The 24195-nt window shown below is 39.5% G+C and overlaps 1 protein-coding gene and 1 long non-coding RNA gene across 2 annotated transcripts in view; one reads left to right on the top strand and one right to left on the bottom strand.

Moving 5' to 3' along the window:
• Positions 1 to 24195, bottom strand: part of LOC143267862 (usherin-like) — a 216558-nt gene that overhangs the window by 7165 nt on the left and 185198 nt on the right. The window contains exons 16-19 of the mRNA XM_076548182.1: positions 17973 to 18467; positions 16709 to 16969; positions 14724 to 14893; positions 9127 to 9271 (exon numbers count right to left, since the gene is read on the bottom strand). Coding sequence (XP_076404297.1) covers positions 9127 to 9271; positions 14724 to 14893; positions 16709 to 16969; positions 17973 to 18467 — 1071 coding nt within the window. The remainder of the gene's footprint in view (positions 1 to 9126; positions 9272 to 14723; positions 14894 to 16708; positions 16970 to 17972; positions 18468 to 24195) is intronic.
• LOC143267863 (uncharacterized) lies at positions 5504 to 18918 on the top strand. The gene is made up of 3 exons (XR_013043493.1): positions 5504 to 5621; positions 11183 to 11308; positions 18723 to 18918. It is a non-coding gene; the product is annotated as an uncharacterized LOC143267863 (long non-coding RNA).

Genomic DNA, 24195 nt, shown 5'->3' with positions numbered 1-24195 from the left:
AGATACTTAGGCCTTCGGAAAAAAAAAATAGGAGGGGTGTTGCATATAAATCTTTTATATATGCCAGTGTGGGAGAAAAAAATTTAATAGCCTAGCAGAGAAGAGAGTTTGTATTTTCCTAAAGGGGTCACTGTGGGACCAATGGAGACTTGGTTCTCTAGCATTTTTGCCTATTCCATTTCTTTCCTCAGAGTTTTGTTTCATTTATTTATTTTTGAGGATACATCTGTCAGAATATTTTGGAGGGACTCAAGCCCCTAACTCAGTCAAGTTTTACCTATCTCAGTTGTTATTTTAACAAAGAGCTGAAGCTACGGAGTGAGAGCACTGCAAAGGTAAGGCTCTGCTTTATAAAGGTGATTTCTGCATGCCCTTTCCGCATGCCCAAAAGGCCAACAGGAAGCCTCATAAAAGTCACGTATCCAAAAGCAGTCCTGGTCCCGAGGTCACTGCACATTTCATAAGCCAGTCCTTTCCTTGGTACATCTGTGCCCTTAAAAGTGAAGTTGGTGAGTAAAAAGCAGTTAATTTTGTTTTGTTAGAAATAATATCATTTTAGTTTTAGCATCAAAGGCAGATGCCAGCATTTCTCTCGGAACAGATGGCAATTCTGTCTAATAGTGCATCTCTGTATTAGTAAGGTCTGCTGTGTATACAAACAGTAATAAACACTAGGTAAGGATCAAAATAAATTTTAATTGTTGACATTAAATCCTGGCAGCACAGACTAAGGTTTGCAATATTCCCTTTTCAAGTCTGACACATTTACTAATGCTGCAGAAACCTTTCTGAAAGCTGCCAGGACCCAGCTACAATGAAAGCATGATTTTACACTACCAGTTAGTCGCCGGCCAGGATACCTGCCTCCACATGAGTGACATGGCATTAGTTCTGCTATCTATGAAGATTATTCTTAATGATCCCAAGGAAGCTAATGTTTAGTTAAGAAACAAGAGTGGTCCATGCAGTTGTTCCATTAGGGCCATGCTATTATCAAAACTACGTGTTTTTTTTTTTTTTTTTTTTTTTTTTTTTTTTTTTTTTTTTTTTAACCCTGCTAAGTAAAGATTTCCCACCAAACCCATCATGCTAGAATGCCAAGTTGGGCAGTCCCAACCTTCCCCCAAAGTGACACACCCTTCATCTTGTTTACCCGGCTCTGCAGGGCTTTGAGGACAATCTCAGCTTCTCCAGCCATGCTTGCCATGGGCTTGCTGGGGGTCAAATATGCCAGCAGCACAGATTCCTTTCTCAGAATGCCTCCAGCGATCTAATATTACACGTAGTGTCCTTTATTTATTTTGGGAAACTGCCATGTTTAAAAATAATCATAACAAAAAATAAAAATAACACTCAGGTTAGCTTGGCTTTTAGATGCCTGCTCAATAACAAACATGCTTTACAATCATATTTCTTTAAAAAATGGATGTATTTTTTTAATCACGAAAAATATATTGCTCCCACCATATGGGACAAGCAACGACTCACCAACCGATTTAAGATGCAGCATATTGAGCTGACCATATGTTCCAATGCTGTTGAATGGCTGAGTGATTCATGCCCGTCACATTCTAGTATATCAATTAAAGCTCCTTGAAGTCTGCATGATTTGTGCCTCTGTTATTAAACCCTGCTAATTCATCCCACTTACACATCTGTTATAAATCTCTAGGAGTGCTGCATGATTCATGGCAATCTGTGAGCATGCTACAGCAAATTCTTCTCCTTGTAATTAACAGTAAATTGTTTTACTGCCATGCAATGAATTTTTCAGTTATATCGCAAATGAACTCCTAAATGTGCGGGTTTTTTTTTTCCCTAAGAACTGACTTATATCATTAGGCAATTAAAAAGTATTGCTTTGAACCAAAAGCTTTTAATCAAGAGAAATACAACTTAAATATTGCTTAAGAGCCCTGGCAATTTGACATGGTGTTTGCAAGTGTAAAAATAATCTCCATTGAGAGAGAAAACAAACAACCAAAAAGTCTCCATGTGCCCAGGATCTCCTTCCTGAGAGGGAGCAGAGCGGCCATGGATGACACATGGGAAGCCAAGTTTCTACACAGGTATTGTTTATCTTGGATGGGCCCTAAGTCACCTGTCACTCCCAAATTTCTCAGGCTGCTTTACACTTCTCTCGTGGTAGAATGCCATCTTTACTCTTGAAATAAATAATTGGATAATTAGCCAAGTTGAATCATCAGAGGACTCCGGGGCTGTTCAAGTGTTCTTGTCAAAGGTGAAGCAGATTCATTTCAGCTCTGCAGATCTTCCAAGAGCCTTTGATTCCCCCCTCACTTTCTTGGCAGCAGCCTGGGATTCATGAGTCCATACATCAAGTCGGTAGTTTTAACAACAAATGGAATTAAATTCAAAGAAGGGAAACTAATTGAAGGGCAGCGACAAAAGAGTTGGGTGATGTGCTTTCTAATACGGCCGGCCACATTTGCATGATAATTTTTCCTTTTTAGCATGGAGCAGAAAGTGACTAGCTTAATGAGGGATTATTCAAGACAGGAAGGGACAAAATGCATTCATAACTAGGAACAAAGATGGCATTATGAGACGGAAACCAGCAACCTCAGAGAAGGAACAGGATGATTGCCTTACGCACGATGAATAAAAAGGTAGAAAAATATTTATATTAGTATTCACTAATGACTATATAGACAAGATTGTTGTAATTAAAATTATAAATTAACATATTAAGAGTGCTTGTTTAATCACTCTGGGTCCTATTCACAATGAAAAGACTTATGTCCCTGCATGCAAACAAGATAGGTTTTCTACCCAGGAGAAAGAAGATCTATATTACACTTTGGGTTCAGAACAAAACTTAATGTACCCCTAGTTATTTGTGTGATAAGAGATGGGGCCTTCTCAGCTTGTAGTCTGGAGCCAAAACAGCTGAAAGAAATAGCATGGTATTCCTTTAGAAATGGCTCTCTAGAAGGCAGGTTTAAATCTGGCAGACTTGGAAAAAGATAGAAATTCGAAAATTTCCTAAATGGAAAGGCTAATCTTTTGTAGATGTGCAAAACGGATTTGAAGAAGGTCCAGGATGAACAGGAGCAATTCTAAAGAATTGACTCCAGCTTTTCCATGGAGAACCCATCCAGGACTGCATTAGGTACCAAACCCAAATCTAACACAGTACTCAGGGTGAAGTGCCCCCATTCTATTGTATGGACTAGAAAATATTTAAAATAAATCACCCGGTTCTCAAGCTTTTTCATGAAATTGCCAGATAAAACTTCCTGAATATCTTTTTTAAAAACGGTGACTAAGATTTTAATGAGGAGACACCACTGTTGTGGTCCCACACTTCTCTGTACCTATTTGGATTTGTGACTCTCTACTGCAAAATTGTTGAATGGCAGACCTCCATCCCTTTGCTTATATTTAGGAGTTACATCTCCAGCAAACCCACAGCAAGCTGCCTCACTATTCTCCAGAAATAAGAGCAGGCTGGTTCATAAAACACCTGGTTGACTTACATTCTTTTCCAATGTAGACTCGACTACGCAAAAGCTCTGGCTTCGACATTGCCTATTTCTAATGGTGTCCGGTCCATGACTCTTATTTAGCTGTTTAATCTTAGGGCATGCATAAGGAAAGAAACGGTGAGTGCCTACTAGAAACGAGAGGCATGAAGGATCCTGAGTCTGCAGTCACTGGGCCGGGCTTACGGCAAATAAAAGCTATATTTTCTTCTCACTGATCTGAATATACCCACAAATGATGCATTTTACACAAAAACAAACACAAGGAAAGCATTTTCTCACCACCAGCGTGTAAACTACTTTTATTGGCAGCTGAGGAGTCGCCTGCTCTGACAGTATATACTGATGGCTAAGATTAACCTCTCTTTCTCATGTTCCAAAAGCCACCGAAAAAAATTTCTCCATCAGAATAGAAGAGATTTCCCGCAGGAATAGAAGCTAATGGAACGGGTTTGTCAAAACTTCAAAGAAGCACCTTTGAATTTTCTTTATGGTAGTCTTTTGTTGATGCTCAGTCCTTCACACACAGCTTCAACTCAGGCCACTGCAGGGACCTTGGCCCTCTTGCTCTCTGGACAGCATGTGGTATTAAAGGTAACATGAGCCTTCTATGACTTTGCAGATGGGAATCACTCTCTCATCTTGTTTCCCTGTTCCCTTAGCTTCACTCTTTCCCAGGGCGCATGCGCTCGCGCAGATTCCCCCTCCCTCTCCTGCGTCATAGTGTCTTCGCCATCTCACTGATTCATTTTCACCATAGGCCTCCATCTCTACAGATGATTATAAAACCAGCAACATTTTAACCACCAGATTTGTATGCTCTGCTGCTAGCTGCTTATATCTGCCACAGATATGTTCCTACCAAATGATCAAACATAAACGCATGGGTTTGTTTTTCCCATATGTTCATCTTTCCCACTTTGTTTAACAGAAACACCATGGTCTACTCAAATACTTACTGTCGCCTTCAACCTTTTCCTCCTCTGAACCTGTGGCTGTCCTCCCTATGATACTACCCATTTCATCTGTCAATCATCACTTCTACTCACTGGACAAAGTCCCTTAGTCCCCACTGAGAAATACTGAAAATCTAGGCATATCCCCTCTGAATGCATTGCCAGAAAAGTCTTCATAAACCACAGATTTCATCATAGCAATATCTAGAACAGTGCCAACCTCTAGCATGGGGACTAGTACATTTTATATGCTCAGTCAATAGATACAAATGTCTTTTTCAATCGACCAAATCCATCTACAACAGCATCCAGTGAGGTAATTTCCTAATTTCCCAACTCAAAGCCTCTCCTCTGTTCCTATAGCCTTCTTCCCAGCAAAGAGTCCCAGCACACATCCTCATGCCAATTAGTCAATTAGATGTTAACTCCTTAATCTCAACACCGTGTGTATTGTCTTTTGAATTCCCACAGACTTTACATAGTGAGCGTTTAATGGTTGCTTTCTAATTGGAGATTTTACAAGATAATGTATTAATGGTGTGCTTGGGGCACGTTGGTGACTTTATACTACAAATAACAAATTTGAAATTTGCAATCTGGACACATTTTTTTAAATTTTACTTTGTTCTCATTTTAATTTTTTATTTTTTATCTTATTTTATGTGTATGGGTCTTTTGCCTGCATATATGTCTGTGCCCACTAGTGTGCCTATTGCCCATGGAGGCCAGAGGAGGACCTTGGATTCCCTTGAAGTGGAGTTACAGATGGTTGTGAGCTACCATGTGGGTGCTGGAAATTGAACCTGGGTCTTCTGAAAGAGCAGACAGTGCTCTTAACCACTAAGACATCTCTCCAGCTCCACTACATTTTAAATAGACATCATAATCTTGATTGATATACTTCTCAGAGAAGGAAAAAATACTTTAGACCTTAAGGTTTTCTGGTTTGTTTTCACAACAAGCCTGGTTTTACAGCTTTCCATTGTTAGGTAAATGCTCTAGAATGCTAAGAGGCTAAAGCTGGACCTTGCATCTCTTGACCCTGGTAACACTGTAAACCCTCGCAGCTGGACACAGTGTGTGTTGACATTGGCTAACAAACATGTTTCATGAGATGGCAATTGCAATAAGAAGAAAATTTTATGGACATTTTGCTGTGGTGAATATTTCCTTACACGTTTTACACGTTATCTTTTGAACTATAGAAATACCATACGAAATGTTATCCTTATTTATCCTGAAAAGCTCAGTAATAGAGATAACATACATCATGTAAGGGTCTCACAGCTGGTACTCTAACATGAAAAGTCACCCATGGGCACATTTGCTGAAGTCTCAGGCCCCTGCTGGTAAGTGCTATTTTGAAGGTTCTGAAAGCTTAAGGAAATGGAGCCAAGTAAGAGGCAATAGATCACATGGGTTGTGTCTTTGAAGGTTACACCTGTTGCCTTGGTCCCTCCTACCTTCTGCTTCCTGTTTACCATGATGTGAATAGCATCTCCCTTTGCACATTCCCACTGCCATCATGGTCCATCCTCCTGCGTGGGACCGAATACGCATGGACTCAACCCACTGACACCGAGACAGACCTTTCTGTCTTTAGTCATTATATCAGGGGTTGATCACTGTTGTGCAACAATAACAAACCTAGCTTGTAAGTAGCAAAACCCAAACTCTTGCATTCCGGTTCATTTTTTCCCATTTAAGTATTTTTGCAAATTAGAAATAATAACTAAGAAGAAAATACTTGCTCATCATGCCACAAAATGCATATGAATAAATTATTATTTTTACTTGGGAGGCTAAGGCAAGAGGATCATGAGTTTGAGTTCAGTCCAAACTAAATAATGAGATCCTATCTGGAAAAAAATAATAAAAAAGCAAAACAAAGCATAAAAAAGCTAACTCTTGGCCGGGCGGTGGTGGTGCACGCCTTTAATCCCAGCACTCGGGAGGCAGAGGCAGGCGGATCTCTGTGAGTTCGAGGCCAGCCTGGGCTACCAAGTGAGTCCCAGGAAAGGCACAAAGCTACACAGAGAAACCCTGTCTCGAAAAACCAAAAAAAAAAAAAAAAAAAAAAAAAAAAGCTAACTCTTACCCACATCTGAAATCTATGTAGCTTTTAGAGATTATGAGATATTTCTAGGTTCTATTTCTTTGTGATAAAAAGGTAGCCGGGCTCAGTAGCACATGCCTTTAATCCCAGGACTCAAAAGGTAGAGGTAGGCAAATTTGTAAGCTCAAGGTCAGCCTGGACTAAATAATGAGTTCCAGGACAGCCAGGGCTATGTAGAGAGACCTTGTCTCAAAGAAACCCAGTAGGAAAAAAGTAGAGGGATGGGAAAAAAGTAAAGAGTCACAAACAGTTTTAATTTGCTTTACTTCCTTTATGGCTACAGGGGACAACTAAACACAGTGGAACATGCCTGCATTTCCTGCGGAAGCAGGAAGGAAGAATGCCACAAATGTGGGGCTTCTCTGGTCTATGTAATAAATCTTGGCAAATTCTGGATCTCAAAAAAAGAAAAAAAAAAAAAAGAAGGATGAGGATGCTAAATGCTTCTTCAAATATGTGTTGGCCATTCAGAGGCTCCAGTTACCTTTCCACAGTCACTCCTGAGCCAGAGAGGCCTGAGGTTACCTCACTAGTGACTGAAAAGTAGCTGCTGAAGGCGCTGGGTGTGCTGCCCTCTATGTGGTGGGAACACACTGCTTCACCCCACAAGACAGGACCATTGGGGGTATCATCAATGATGCCAAGAGTAACAGTTCCTTCTTGCACCCCAGGAGCTATCTGGTCCCCAAGGTCAGGCATGTCTCACTCCAGTTCCTTTCATTTGCTGTGTCTATAGGAACATGGGCTGACATGTTTAGAAAATATGCCTGCTCAGCACCAAACCCTTTCTTCCAGGAGATGCAGATGGTGCACGATGGCATGGCGGAGACAAGACTTGCAGATGTAGTGTTATTAGAGATACTACAGACAATGATGTCAGGAGGGAGACAGGTTCTGCTAACAGCAGCCTCCAAGAGAAGACTTAAATAGAAACTAGAGGTAGATATTTTCAGTCCACTTCAGAACTCACTTCTCCAGGGCTGGGGAGATGGCTCAGCAGTTCAGGGTGCTTGCCACCAAAATTGAGGGCCTGAGTTCAATCTCTAGAACCTACATGGTGGAGAGAGTTGACACTCACACACTGTCCTCTGACCGCCACTCATGCACCGCGCATGTGTGTGATTATGCATGTGTGCACACACACAACACATACATAAATAAGTATAAGTAAAATAAAAACACAGAAAGCACCTTTTCGAAGATGGGTCTAGTGATGCTGGTTTGTCTGAGACATGAGCATTTCCCAATCACTAAAAGTATTAGATACAGATTGGACACACCCAAGGGAGGTGTTACTGTGAATGCGGCAACACTGGGTATGCAACAGCACGGGATGACTTTGCAATGCCTCATCACCTGCCTCACTGCCGAGCCTCTCTATCCCACACTTTACCAGAGGCCAACCTTTAGCTTGGCTCAATCTCTGTCTGATTTTTGTTAATCTGTGATATTGACTATCCTTTCAAATTTTGTGCCGCTTTTGCCTAAAGCAGATAGAATTCACCTCTCTTATTCAAATTTAGTACATTTGAATCCTATAATTCATAAAAAGAAATTGGCTTATAGGAAAAGTAGGGTCTCCATATGATTTAATACACTTGATACTCCTCGAATGTACTCACACATCTGAAATACACATAGATTAAACATAAATTCATGAAGAATTTAGTCGTTGAGATAATAAACCACACTGTCATGGAATTGGGATTTTCTTCACATCAATGGAAAATTGTAACAAGCAAAAGTAATTATGTGACATAATTTGGACCGAATTAGTTGTTCCAGAACTGAAGATGGGAACAATAGAATTAGACCTACAGATAGAAGGGTGATGATTAAATACATGTTTGTACAATACCTCTAATTCATGTTGGAATCCCCTAACCTCTGTACATTTAGATACATCCATAAAGAGAACTAAGCCTTGCAGAAGAGCTGACAGAAACAATGGGAGGTGAAAATATTCTAAATGCTGTTAGTGGAGTACAAAGATGGTAGTGATATATGTATTCAGTTTTGTATAACTCTCATTGGCTTGCAGTAAAGCAAACAAAAATGATAGAAACCATATTCAAGGATTTAACAATTTTTCCCATTACATTGTGTAAACTTAGGAGAGTCTTATTAATCATAAATAAAATAATATATAATCAATCGCCTTTCCAACAGATGAAAAATGTATAGTGTCATGGCAACCTAGAATTGGCTAGATATCCCCATGCGACAGGAGTAGGTAGTCCCAACCCCAAAAGAGAAGTTCATATTGAGGGAAGAAATGTCCTGTGGCCTCATGGGATGCCTCCTAAATCCATCTCATAGCTGCCAGGACAGTTTGTGGTCCTAGGTAGAAGCTGAGCACAGGAGCCATTCTCATTCCATACTAATTTGGGGCTTTTCTCATGTGTCCATAACCCTTAGCTCCATGTCTTGCTTTGTTTAAAAACAAAAAAGACGGAAAGGACACATGTGAAATCCAAAATGCAGAAGTACTGTAGGTATTTATTTGAACAAGGATGTATTTCTTTATATTCAGTTGGAATGTACTCACCTGCTGCTAGGGTTTGTCCTGCTCCTGAAGCACTGGTTACACAGCCCACTGAATTGCAGAGGGAGACAGTAAAGGCATAGATCCTATATGGCCTTAGTCCCTTTACAACATAAGACAGGTCCTGGGACTTAGCAGAATGCAACAGCTACAAGGTAAAGCAATAATAATAGTCAGATAATAATCAATGCACAGTCTATAATCTTGGCATTACAAATCCCACGAATTCAGGCAGAGGGAATTATTGCCAACTCCTATAAGGAAAGCGATTTCCAAAAAAGAAGTCTCAACAAGCCGGGGTTTAATTGATAATTGTACAATCACACTGTTTTATGAGGTAATAATGCAGTTCCTGAGTGGATAAATGAGAAAACGGAGTTATGGCCTCATAAAGCAGCATGGATGTATGGTTATTGTCACCAATGGTAGAGATAAAGATGGCGACATCGACACAGTTACCGTGAAAAAGTCCAAACAAAGCCAACAGGAACGCAGGGTGGTGATGCCACACGCTACTTGATGGCAGAGCATAGGACAATGGCATGGTGCTAAATCATTCCATCATTTGCTTAAAACATCCACAGTTGTAAAGGGGAAAAGAATGGATGCTGAATAAATATTCCCTTAGGTCAAATCTCACTTCCTTTCCTATCCAAATAAACATATAAATTAGATTGATAGTTACATTTCTTGAAATATAGTCACCATCTTACATTTTCAAATGAAAGCAGAGGGTTTGAGCAAAAGAGATTGGGAAGAAGACCATAAACAATTAAACAGCTAGAGAGAATTCATCCTATCATTATGACTAGAACCAATAACAAGCAACCATGAAAACTTGCTTAGATGGTAGATGTAAGTTATGTTTAGGGGGGAATGTCACAGAGACAGAATTATGAATATGAAATGATTTTTCTTAGGGCTACTGACATGCGTTCTTTGAACTATGTACAGATGGTTGGGTAAAACACAGACCAGATTGCATATGTAATTGTGGCTCTTTACAATCACAAGATCTAAACGTTTATCCTACCTAGGTATGTCATAGCTATTTAATGTCATAAGGCAAGCAGTCAAATGTTTGTGATAGTGCCCATATAAATCAATGGTACTGTACCACCAAGGCTACAAATAGGTCATATAGCCATGTACGGTATGAAAGACTTGGTAATGTTAAAAATGAGTATGGTGTTGCTTGATGTATTTGCTATATTATATGTTTTATCATTGAGGTATGATATTTATAGTTATAAAAAGGTTATATAGTAAAAGCCTGTTGAATTATATCAGTAGCAACCCTGTGGCTCATGTTTTATTATGATTCTTGATTCTTTCAAGAGGCTATATAGTTACTGACTTAGTTCTTAGGTTTGACATTCATAGAAAATAATACTTCACAAGTAGACACAGGTTCAGATGCTCACAGAGTTTAGCAACATTTCAAATATTTCTTAGATCATTTCCCTACAGGAGTACAACAAAGTATACTAGGAATGTTTATTTAGGTGATGACTCCAAAATTATATGAGCCTAAGAATAAAAGAATAGATAAAATACAACTGTGAGCCAAAATGCCAATGATAAATATGGAACATAATGATCAAAGACCAAACACCAGTCTTATTTATAAATTTACCTAAACAACTACAGTACAGCAGATTTGTACAGTAATTTGTATGAACTGAAAAGCATGTTATTATACTAGATGCTGTTTTATCATGAGATAGTTGAAAAAGTCACATATGCAGATGGATGGGAAAGGACAATAGAGAATCATAAATTTATTTTTGACTCTTTGTCTAGACAAAAAATAAATTTCTATGGTGTGTGTGTGTGTGTGTGTGTGTGTGTGTGTGTGTGTGTGTGTGTTCTGTCCACTAAAACAGCTCAGAAAAAGGCAAATATATTCACAGAGATTTAAAGAGGGTCTTCCCCAAAATGCATGTCTACCCAGAACTTGAGAATTTCACCTTTTGAAATGAGTTATTTGTGGAAGAAATGAGTTAATCCATCTAGCATTTAGGATTAGCCTTCAATCTGACAATTGGCACCCTTTTAGGAGGAATGAAAACCCCCACAGACAGAGGGAGTCGAGGTAAAGCAAGCTGACCAAGCTGAAATGAGAAATATGTTGGCACCATGCAAAGAGTGTCACCAAGCACCTGGAGGAAGCTGGAGGAAGCAGGTAAGGACATCCTCTAGGGTACATGGAAGGAGTATGGCTCTCCCAGCAGCTTGGTTTTAAGTCTTCTGAACTCTAGGACTTGAGAGAATCAATATATGCCATTGTAACCCACTCAGTTTATGGTGATTTTGAAGGCAGTGTTTGTAAACAAAAAGTGCCGAGGTTGAAAAGCCTGGGATCTCTACCTTGTTTGTGGCAGCTTTAAAGGATTCTGGTTCTAGAGCTGTCTGGGATATCAGTTGAGACATTTTAACAGTGGTTTCATACCCTAGCTTCTTACTCTCAATAGTGACAGACTTCCTTATACCATCTGCTGTGTCTGAGTATACCCACCATATATCCTGTTCTCAAGTCTTTGACTTTGGTTGATGTCCTCTGGAAAAACAGAACTATAACAGTCATGTGAGGCATTAGATTCATAGGAGGGAAATGTCAAAGTATTGAAGTGGTATCCTGCAGCTGGACCACCCCAGATGGCTGACAATGAGGATTCAGGTAGGCATACTCCTGGCAGCCTACAACTTTGCTAGAGCAGCACAATTTTTAAACTTATATTAGTGGTGGACTAATCATTAAGGTGACTTTAGAGAGAGTATTAATTTTTAGGACTGTGCAATCAGATGGCTATTGCCAATGTCATCTATGTAGTAAATAAAGATAATCTTGGGGTCATCATCAATTTAAGAGAAACTATACAATCCTTCTTGAAAGTATTGTTTGTCTGTGTCAATAAAATCATGTTAAATGGATCAGATAAGCAGGAAACAAGTGTATGGAGGTTTAGTAAGCTGTGTGTTCCAGAGAGTAGGAGATTAACTTTATAAAAGATCAAGGGATTTGGAGCATCATCTGGGGTTTTAGGAGGCCAAGTTGTCTGTGACATCTAGGACATGTAACCAGTCCAAAGTAGAAGAAAAATAGCTATGTCTTGCATCCTTAAAAGCATTTTATCTTGAACCCTTCATTAAGAAGCTCAATGTCTGGTGAAGAAACTTACATATGGGTACTGTTCTGACCAGCATGTCAATATGAAATTCTGCTACTTGATTTGTCCCAGAGCAGGAAGTAGCTTAGTCCTAGGGTCAGGCTGTGCTGTTGGCTGATGAACTTTTTGGGACATTAAACCTGCTAGATCCAATGGCTCTGGGACACATCATAGTGGGAAAATATTGTGATATATTTGTGGAAAGAGAGCTACAAGGTAGACAGTAGGCAGAGCAAAGGCACATAAAGTGATAGGAATTCTAGTCACCCTAAACTATTTGCTTAAGTCTCTCTGCAAGCTACTGGGCTCTCATCACACCAGAGCATCCAGCAGAACATCAAATGAATACACAGTTGGACTTACTTCTCATTGGTTGGATTCCCTTTCAGATATGTCAAGTTTTAAGGTCAGATAGAATCAACCAAAATGCATCCTATGGTAGAAATGGAAATCTAAGGCTTGAGGACAGCCCAAAGAATGTCATGCAGCTCTTGGAAGTTATCTCTAAACCATAAAGAAAGGAGAACACCAGCGCTGAACACCAAGGCTGTCTTAGAAAGTAACTACAAGGATAGGCTAGGTGGCTGCTGCTACATGGTCCCACTATGGTGGCTCTCAGAAATAGCAGTGAAGACAAATATTCTCAGAGGACGAACCTTCAGGCATTGTACTTGTTTCCCCACTATACAATGTGGTGATATCGTGTTCCCCAAAATATTGTGTACCCTAATAAACTTATCTGGGGTCAGAGAACAGAAAAGCCACTAGATACTTAGGATTGGCAGTGGTAGCACACACCTTTAATCCTAGCATTTCAGAGGCAGAAATCCATGAGTTCAAGGATACAGCCAAGCATGGTGACTCATGCCTTTAATCCCAGAAAGCCAGCCTTTAATCCCAGGGAGTGGTGATAGAAAGCAGAAAGGTATATAAGGCATGAGGACCAGAAACTAGAAGCATTCGGCCTGGTTAAGCTTTTGGCTGGTTGAGCATTCAGGCTTTTAAGCAGCAGTTCAGCTGAGATTCATTCAGATGAGGACTCAGAGGCTTCCAGTCTGAGGAAACAGAATCAGCTGAGGATCCGGCGAGGTGAGGTAGCTGTGGCTTGTTCTGGTTCTCTGATCTTCCAGCTTCACCCCAATACCTGGCTACAGGTTTGATTTTATTAATAAGACTCTCTAAGATTCCTGCTACAGTACATGGAAGAGAAGCATCTCAAGGGAAAACACATGTGGACTGTGTGACAGAACTTGACCACTCTGGTCATGGACATGAAACAAGATCAGAAGATCGGAGTATGTGAAATCAAGGAAACAGGAAGTGCGTATATTGGACAAGAGGTGTGGAGATCTTATTATCTCATGCTAGTGTTCATCAAAGACTATGTCCCTCAGAAATAGAAGTGAGCAAGCAAGAATATAGGATGACACATGAAGTTGACACCAATAGCCTCTATCCGTGTACAGTACTATGTCTATAATACAGACTAGAAAGGTAAAGTACTTCATTTCTAAACTGGAGGGAATGAGAGCCTCTCATTTTCTAGAATCTTTCATATCCAATGAGCTAGAACTTGGATACAGCAAGGCATTGTAACTGTTAACACTCTATATTCTCATCACTGGAGTAGATATTACTAGAAGACAAGATGTGAACATACATCCAAAGCCTTGAGCAAATTCATTGTATTAATAGCATTTATATGAATTATATCAACAAAGAAAATTTGAGACAGGTCTCATATAACCTGAGCAAGCCTCAAACTCACTAGGTAGTTGGGGTGACTTTGAACATCATCTCTTATTCCCTTTGCTTTAGAGTGGTTGAATTACAGACCTATGCTACCATGCCTAGTTTTATGTAGTACTGGGAAACAAGCCCAAGGCTTAACACATGCTAGGCAAGCACTTTATCAACAGGGCTTCATTTTCAGCCCTACTGCCATGATTTCTGTTACATTGTAATCAATTTGGTTCTTCATGACTTTTCCCAAGGAAATGAAGACATAGACAAAATGTGCATATGAGATGGTCTTGTCAATGTCATTTTGACATCCAAATGAATACAATATAAATACTGACAGATTGTGGACTGGTTAAATGCACTATTATGTGATCAAATAATATTTTCAGATTATCTTACATAGTACATAGTTGTTGAAAGGACTTCTTGGAAAATATTTAAGACTAAGTGGAAACAGCAGGTCTCATGAAATAAAATTACAACCACTTTAGTTCAGCACATTAGAAAAATAAGTGATAAGCATATATAGACAGAAGACCTTGAACATCTGATGTTATGTTAATGAACATGGCCCATTTGATGAACACATTTGGAGAGAGATTCTTCCACAGAATTCTGTAAATTCAGAAAATATCAAATAAAGCCATAATTTAATTCAGAAAGGAAATGAGCTGAGAATAAAAATACCTTTGAACACATCACTGGAACATCTTGTTGAGGGGACTGTTCAGAAACCATGCTGATGTTGTACCCTATAATATCTCCTCTTGTTAAGTGTTCTGCTGGCTTCTCCCAGGAGACACTGAGAGAGTGTGACGAGAGTGGAGAAACGGAAGGAGGGAACATGAACACAGGTGCTAACAAAGACAAAAACAACATCAAATGCAATAATGTCATCCATACAAAATTTCAGATTTAGCTATTCTAGTTTCTTCAAAACCCTATTCTTTTTAAAGTGTTTTCATTTTCAGAAATTAAAAAATATGCAGATATATATTACATATTCACTTTAAACTGTCATCCACAGGGATGCTTACTATCCTGATATTGTTAGGTAAGGTATTTTTCATTTACAAAATAAAATTCAGACTGACATGATAGAGAGACGGCTGAGTGGGTAAGAGCAATTGATACACAGCATGAGGACCTGAGTTCAGATCCTAGTGTGTATGCAGAAAGCTGGGGATGACCTCAAATACATCTGTAACCCCATTGCCATGTCAGGCAAAGATATGAAGCTCACTGGGGATTGGTAGTCAGCAGCCTAGCTGCAGGTTCAGTGAGAGACCCTGTCACAGGGAAATGAGGTGGAGGATGACAGAACAGACACCTAATGGCTTCCTCTAGTAGACTCTGCATGCACACAAGCATGTGCTTCTCTCTCTCTCTCTCTCTCTCTCTCTCTCTCTCTCTCTCTCTCTCTCTCTCTCTCACACACACACACACACACACACACACACACACACACACACAGAAACTCTGATAGAAACTTCTCTATTTTCATGAAGATAGGTAGTGAATAATTTGATAAGAAATTTGAATAAGACAGAAGCAGAACTTGTCATAGTCCCCAAAGCATAAGATTCAGGATGCCATACTAGGTTTCTCATGGAAAGCCATGTTTCACTGAGACGAACCAGTGAAGCTGGGGAAAATCATTCCACTAAGAAGTACAGCTAAAATTGACTAAATGGTCCCAAAGAAACTCAGTTTTTGCTCAGTCCTTCCTGAAATGTTCACAGCACACAGACACCACACACTTTACTCCCACCATCCTTGACATCTTTGTATAGAATTTAAATGAACTATCAAAGATGTGTTGTCAAAGGGCCTCATTGCATTTTCCTTTCCAAGTGATCCATAAAATTATGAGGATACATGGATCTGTTATATCCCATTTCTGATCTTAGTTTTCCCCTTCCAGAACTCCATGACTCAATAATTCTGCTCTCATGGCCCTCTAGTTTGTCCAAGATATTAAGTAGTCTTTGAGAGATCGTCCAACACAATGCACATTTTATTCACTCAATGAAGCCCTTGGACATCCATTCAAAGCTACCTTCAAGCTTCATAGTTTCAATCTGTTAAATTTAGGGCAGGTTTTTTTTTTAATATTTGTAGATTCAGCACATAGCAAAAATATACTTATTTTCTTCAATGCTCATGGAATTGAAAGTCCACTTTATGTGAGGAATAAAGTGGAAAATTAAGAATAAATCAGTTACCTTGATAAAGATACCATGAGAAAACTAAACTTTTGGCTCTCCTCCCATACCTTAATTCTGATTGTTTTTAAACACACTTGGGAGTAGACTTTTTGATGTACTAATTTATGTCATTGTGTAAACTTGATTACCTTAATTTTTTTCTTTTTGAAAAGAGAAAAAAAGTTAATTGTAAAACTGAAAACTCTTTCACTGTTGGTAAACAATGACAAACACAAAGCAATATTAGCTTAAGTGCCCACCCATCCGACACTGGAAATCAACTGTTATTTGGGGGAAGGACCCCTGTACCCAAAGACTAGAGCTAGAATTAAGCTTTCTCCCCCACAAATGAATTCATAGCTAAATCATGTCCTCTTTCACCTCAAATGTCTTTTTGACCTTAATTTCCAGATAACACTTTCACTGAGGGGTTTTTAAATAAGAAGTCAAAGCATTGGTCTTTACCTGATTCTCCTGTTCTTTCTGAGGCCCAGGCCGATGACACACTGCCAGCCATATTCACAGCTAAGACCCTAAATGCATACTCTGTATGTGGCTCCAAGCCAGAGATGGACACATTGACTTGGGGAGGCTGAAGTGTGTTTTCACTCTTGTTGGGTGACTTTGAAGCTGGGTGAGGACTGAGCCAACCACTGCTCTCAAACACGCGACTTTCTTTAGTAGATGGCCATCTCTTCATGTATAATTCATATCTTACAATTATACCTAGAAAAGAGATAGTACATTGAAGTGACCTAGTCAAAGGGACTATTTAGGGACTGGACATTTAAGGCTGCTAGCTTTTTAGTATTCTGACTATATTACCTGTTGATTCTTTTCTAGGTGTAGAAATTTAGTGATCTATAAGACAGGTGTATATGAAAGCAGCAAAACTTATTACAAAATAGCGTGAAGGCCATGTTATTTTGGGAGAAAGCAAATCAAAAGAAGTATAAATACAAAACAACCATAATTTACCATAGGTGAAATGAAACATTTGCAGAATGGGTACTCATAATTTCTGCTAAGGATATCCAATACTTTTAGGGTACCTGCATATTCCACTTCCAGTTTGCATATTTTGAATTTATAATTGAATAATTAAACTGTGGATTTAATTACATATTTGACATAAGACAGATCTGCATAAGTATTGTGTAGCTACTTGTATCTAGTTTTTACCAAGCAACAAAAAGTTTGATGCTAAGTTTTGCCATGATATGTACATAATCTAAATTAGTAAAAAGTTAGGAATGTGTGTCTGGCCTCTGCACCTCAAGGTTCAATTTTAAGAACACAAAAATTAACTTAATGGAATCAACTAGCCTATATACAATTTTTTGTATTATTTTATATCTTTATCTTGCTTAAAAGAGAAAATTTGCAGCTTATGGGTGCCCTAACTTGTGACTCAGTCAAATATAATGCATTTTATAAGTGAGCATCCAATTATGAACATCATCTGTGTTGTGGCAGATGCCATTAAGAGCAAAGATAATATTAGCCTTTTAAAGAGCAATTTAATTGAATGGAATTTGTTCCTCAATTAGATGAAATATCTTCTTCTACTGTCCAGTAGAAATAGTATTTATATCTTCAGAAATCATTTCCCAGGCATATGGCTTACATTCACATAAGCAAAGAGAGTTGCCCATCTTACTATATAATTCTTCATTTCTACTGTCTCGGTTTCCTAAAAGAAGGAGAATTCGAGGCATTAAATTCTTACCATTTGGTTTCCCCGGTGGAGACCATTCTATGTGGAGTTCTGAGGAACTGATTTTCCGTATTGCAGGTGGCCTCAGCCTTTGGGGAGGTGCCTGGGCTGTGGTTACTGTAATGGGCAAGCTGTGTAAACAGCCCCCACTAGTACATCCGTGGACAGAAAAACGGTAGTGGCTGAATGGAACCAGATTCCAGATGGTAGCTGAGGTTTCCTGACCTTCGTAGGAGACACAGGGCTCAATGCTGTCCATAGGTGTGCATGATAAAACATACTTCTCTACAGGACCAGAGTGGTTGGGGAGTGCAGTCCAGGTAAGTGTCACAGAGTCAGAGCCAGCAGGAATGACATGAGTTAAGTTCAAGTGTCCTTCTGAGACCTCTGGCTCCGTCTCATAAATGACAGCTGTGCTCCTGGTTGAACCATGCACATTGGAGGTCTCTATATAATATGAATATGACGTGTGTGGTGACAGGCTAGTGTCAAAGAAGTACTGAGTATCTGAAATAAAAAAGAAAAACCAGATAGTCAGAATTCACAGTTGCCAAGGAATCATTTCCAATGGCCTTATTCTCATGCTATTTAACTCTGTAGTGTGCTGATCGACTCTTTAGAATCAGGGTGTGTTTGATGCTTTTACAAGGGAAATCAGGCAACTACTGGTTGCTTTTATTGTCTAGTATGTTGTGAGTAAAGTGTTAAATGCATCAAAGATCACTTAGAAGTGTATTTCTGTCTGTGTTTTGTTCTCCACAGGGTCCCCCTATAGAAGAACCCAGAGGAAGTCCTTGCAATCTCTGAAACACATATTTGCTTTCAGTACAACTGGTCTATTTGCCAAAAGCTGATACACAAGTCCAGCCCTCTGCAAACTGCCACCAAGCAACTACCCTTTCTCCTGCCTAATACCTTGGCCCCTTCTTGACCAATTAAAATGATATACAACCATAAATGAATTTTGTCAAATCTTGGAGATATTTGTCAGTCACAGAGAGGTTGTACAAGAGAAGTTTGAGATGAGCAGAATCTCCATGCACAAATGATGGAAAGGTCAGGGAGAAGGTGGTAGAAAGCAGAGGTTGATAAACGAGAGGTATGTAGTGGCCATGAGTAGCTATGTGCCTACATCCTCTCTTCTCTACAGAGACAACAGCAAATACATTGCACAACTATGAAACAAAGAAATGTCAGACTGCTGCTGACTGCTTCTTTGTGTGATTGTGTGAGTGTCCATGGAGGTTTCTGTTACAGCAAGACTGAAGGTTTCTGCATATCTAGATGCCTAAGGAGTAATAGATACCTGGAGTCTAATTTTAATCCACAGAGTTTCTTGGATTTCTGAATGGAAAGGACTCGGTGCTGAGAGCCAGTGGACCACCCATGGGACTGCTTTGATTGGGGCAAGGTGACTTTAAACCTCTGGAAGGGCCAGATGTTGGATGCAGGAGGGAAAAGCTCAGAATGTGGTGGAGTGTTCACAAGAACCTGACTGCTGTAGAAAACGCAGCTTCACCTGAAGTCAGTGCCATGGGGATGCCAAGGATGAAACTGGTCCACTGCACTTCAACAAGCCAGTATCCTCAGGAGAAACTTCTGCTAAAGGCCAGAGGGAAATAATCCTCCCCTAAATGCCACTTAATGTGGCAGTTGAGGGATGAGAGAGAGAGTAGTAGGCTTCACAATGGAAGTGAGGACCTGAGCAGAGGTGCTTTCATTGTCCTGGGGACACATCTGTGCAATTTCTTCATGGAAACAACCGTCACATGAATATCCCATGTGCTCTGCTCACCAAGGAGTACAGCATCCTCCACAGAAGTAAAGGACGAGAGAGACAGAGAAACATCACCACCCCTGTTCAGAGAGGAGTCCACTAGGGCTGAGACCCAGACTCCATTGCTAATATGCTACCATGGTGCCCTGAATGGAAGAAGCTTACCAAGGCTCTGTAATGAAAAACCCCCTGAGGACCTGCTTCTGATGGTGGCCAAGGAGGAGATTCACCCCAGGGTCAAGTACTTGCCAGATCATTGTATTTTCAAAATATGTGGTCTTGTGTCCAAGGCTGAGAATGTGTAAGAACAGTGTTGCTTGATAAGAAACAACAACCCTGCAGTTTCCTGTGAAAAAACTTATTGTCTAGTATGTTGTGAGTAAAGTGTTGAATGCATCAAAGAACAGTTAGAAGTATATTTCTGTCTGTGTTTTGCTCTCCATGGGGTCCCCCTATAGAAGAACTCCCCATCCCTGCAATCATCCTGCAGGAGAAATAACAGTTTATACCAATAGCAAATCGGGAACAAGGACTTTGCCATGAGGTCACACCTGCCTACTGACTTCTCTGTTTTCTGCTCTGAGTCCCTGAAGAGGATGGGTGTGTCCTCCTATATGACTTTTTTTTATCAGCATACATAAAATAATGAGTTTTATTGTAACACTTTCATCCATTGATACACTCTACTTTCATCATTTTCCTCTCTCATGTCCGTACCTCCTCCTTCTGGCTCTAGTTTTTCTTCTCAGATACGCTCCACTCCTATCTCCATATCTTTTACAAAATACCGGCATCCAACATATGAGAGATTATGTGTGATAATCCTGTATCTAGTCTGGCTTATTCCACTCACTATGATAGCATCTCATCCATCTTCCTCTAGATTATAAAGAAAAATTTTATTCTTCCTGATGGATAAGTAATAGTCCATCATGTAAACTGAATCCATTAATTTTCCTTAGCCATGTTTCCTTCAATGAGTACCTATGGTGATTCCATATCATGTTCACGATGAATAATGTCACAATGATCATTGGCACACCTGGATCAGTAATACGATAACTGTTAGTTCCTCTTCATAAGTTTTATTTTTATTTTTAATTATGTGTATTTCTGTGTATGTGTCTAGGTATGTGCACATGAAGGTAGTTGCCTGTGGAAGTCCAAAGAAGTTTTATAAGTGGTTGTGATCCGCCAGCAGAGATCCTGGGAACCAAACTCAGGTCAGGTCTTCTGCAAATTATTATATGCACTTAAGCACTGAACTACCTCTCCAACCCCATAGCTAGGTTTATTTTTGTTTTGTTTTGTTTTGCTGTGGCTCAAACCTAGGACCTCAAGTGTACTAGGCAAACATGTTATCATTGAGCTACATTTTCAACCCCTTACTCAGTTCCTGGAGTTGAAAATGTATGTTATCAGCAAGGATGATGACTTTCAGTTTTAGGTTCCATCTCTCTATTATATCTGGTATTCCTTAGTTTTCAATATATATAACATACATTGTTTGGAAGGCAACACTATTAATATATGTGTGTATATACAAAACTTACTGAGAAGGTCTTAAATATAAAACACTAAATAAAGGATGCTGTTGTCTTTGATAACTGTGTTCTTCTCACTGATGATATAGCAGAGGCCTTTAGAAAGCCAGGTATAGGGTGGGGGTGGGGTGTTGCCACAAAGTGCTGAGTGGGGAGTAGAAGTCTAAAGCGCTAACTTGAGGGCTGGAGAGATGGCTCAGTGGTTAAGTTCTTGCTGAACAAGCATGAGGACTGGAATTCAAATCCCCAGTACTCATATAAATACCAGATTATGTCAGTTGTCTGTAATTCCAGTTTCATAAGGCTGAGATAGCTGTTTCCCAGAGTAAGCTGGCTAGTGATTGACATATTGATAAGCTCTGGGTTTGGCTAAGAGACTAAGTGAGTGTATACTGGGCCTCCATAAGCACATGCAAACACAAGCACCCATCTATACACATAAAATACATATATAAACATATGCACATGCCAAACACACACACACACACACACACACACACACACACACACACACACACACACACAAACACATATTCTCCCCCCTCTCAAAAATGGAAGCAAATAAATAAATCATAATAAAAACAAAGCACTAACTCAATCACATACTCTTCTACTTCTCACAGCATGTGGAATGTCTACCAGTTAACATTTTATTTCGGGAACCACTGAATATACTATAACTTAGTTACCAGCTTTATGCAGAAACTTTCAAATGATCCCACATAATGAGTGTGTCTTGCTGTTGGTTTTAATGTCAACTCATACAGTGTGTTATTACCAAAGAAAAGTCATTCAAAAGCTTTAAAGATGATAATATAGAGGTAAATGATGATGGTAAGAAAATACTCTCCGAGAGCATCCCTTAGGACTCCAAGCTAGCCAGGGGAAGTTTCTATACTAATGAGGAATTCTATAATGGTCTCGACTAAATGATCAAACTTGCTTGGAAGACAACACTATTAATTTTCTTTGAAAAGTTCAGCGGTTCTCCTCCTCTAATTCCAACTGCCTTCGTTTAACCCGCAGATCTGTGCTCGTTCGGCTGAATAGAAATAGTGTTTCCTTTTCATGTTATTCATGCTACCCAGGCACTGAGGCTGGAGCAATAAACACAGGGTATTATTAGAATGCTGGAAAGTTCTGACCGTGCTCACTGATTGCGCCCACTGTTCAAATGCCATCATGCAGATAACTTTCACATCATTAATTATGATGGTTGTCGACAAATGCCAGATGTGGCATTTTTAATGAAAAATAATGTTTTAGGAAATAGTACTTTATTTAATAGGATTATGGAAATGTCTTAGTGAATGAGTGCATATTTATTACCTACAAAACCATTGTTTGGATTCTACGTTAGTACAATCACACAAAAAGCCTTGGTGCTGTATTCCTATGTACCATTTTATCAAGTAGATCACAACATGCTACTGTGAGGAACATGGATTGAATGGACCACTGATGGGTTCAAATTAAATTCAAGGCTGCTTGGAAAATGGAGCCAGTCTGGTTGCATCTTCAGAGATAATTCAATCAGTAGTCCTGTCAACTCAGAAACCATTTGCAATATTTTTATAACTCCCTCTTTCCCCCGTCACTAAAGTTTAAGTTTCAGAACACCTGGATCCTGCTGACTTTTGGAAGAAAATAGACATTTTAGTAGCAGGTTTTTGGATGCTTTGCCAACATGGCAGATGTGGACAGATGTTTGCTTCCCATCCCAACCTGCATTGTGAAGTTCAGAATTTCCATTAACTCCACAGAAGACTAGAAATGGGGAAGGGATATTTAGCGTGAAGAGAAAGTGGAGGACACAATAAGAAGTAGATGCAAGACATGATTAGATTACATTTGGAATGTAATCTGCTGATATAATAGATAAAAAGTGTCTGTCATTTACTTAGGAGCTTTGAGGCCAGACAGTATGTGAAACCTGGCTTTCTTCCATCCATGTTAAAGAAGGCTGTGGAATGCCAGTCTTTTAACTTTGATTTACGTGCATGTTAAAGATGCTTATTCATGTTACATAAGAATTGGAGGGCACGTGAGGTGGCCTTACAGGTAAAAATGCTTGTTGAGCAAGGTTGACAACCTGAGGCAGGTACCTGGAAACCTCCCTGGGAAGAGGGTGCTGACTCTCCAAAGGTTGTGCTCCAACCTCTGCATATGTGGCATGGCATGCATGCATACACAATCACAATAAAGAAAATGCAACATTTGAAAGAAAAGGAGTGCAAAAGACAAGGAAACGGTAGCTTCAGTGGGTTCCACTCTTTTAAGATTTCCTAAGGCAGTTTTCTAAAATAGTCTGCAGTTAAGCAGGACTAGAAGCAGAAGCTGACAGAGCTGTGAACCCATCAACAAACAACCAAAAAACCCTTCAGTGTATTAAGGACGCCGTATTTAAGGCACTTGAGTTCAATTAAAAATGATAATTTCCTTCAGCTGAAGTGCCAGCTCGCCCCACCCAGAGAAGCACACTTTGTGAGGACTAACAGGAAGGAGCCTGAGCTGCTGGAGCCCATTCCATAAGAATTCATGGCCTAATGTACAACAAGAAATAAAAGACCTGGACTGTAAAGAGCTTTTCTTACATAAAAAAAAACAAAAAACAAAAAAACAGAAAATGATAATTTCCTGAAATTGAACATCAACAAGCTCATTTCATAGGTTTACAAAAGTTACTGAGTCCCAATCAGTCTTCTTGCTTGTGTTCTTAGCATCTCTCTTTCAATGTAAGCCTTTGGTGCTGTGCTGCAGCTGCGTGAACGAGGCACCATTTACATAAAGTTATATCATATGAATCACTATTAGTAAGTATCATGATTCAGATTTCAAAATCTGCACTACCTCAGAATTCAAAAACATGATCGGGGCACAGTCATGTATGTTTATAATTCCAGCACTTCAGTGC

This window comes from Peromyscus maniculatus, chromosome 11 (genome assembly GCF_049852395.1).
Source record: "Peromyscus maniculatus bairdii isolate BWxNUB_F1_BW_parent chromosome 11, HU_Pman_BW_mat_3.1, whole genome shotgun sequence".
Classification (NCBI taxonomy): domain Eukaryota; kingdom Metazoa; phylum Chordata; class Mammalia; order Rodentia; family Cricetidae; genus Peromyscus; species Peromyscus maniculatus.
Note: the sequence above shows the minus strand (reverse complement) of the source record. Positions and strands in the feature narration are given on the sequence as shown.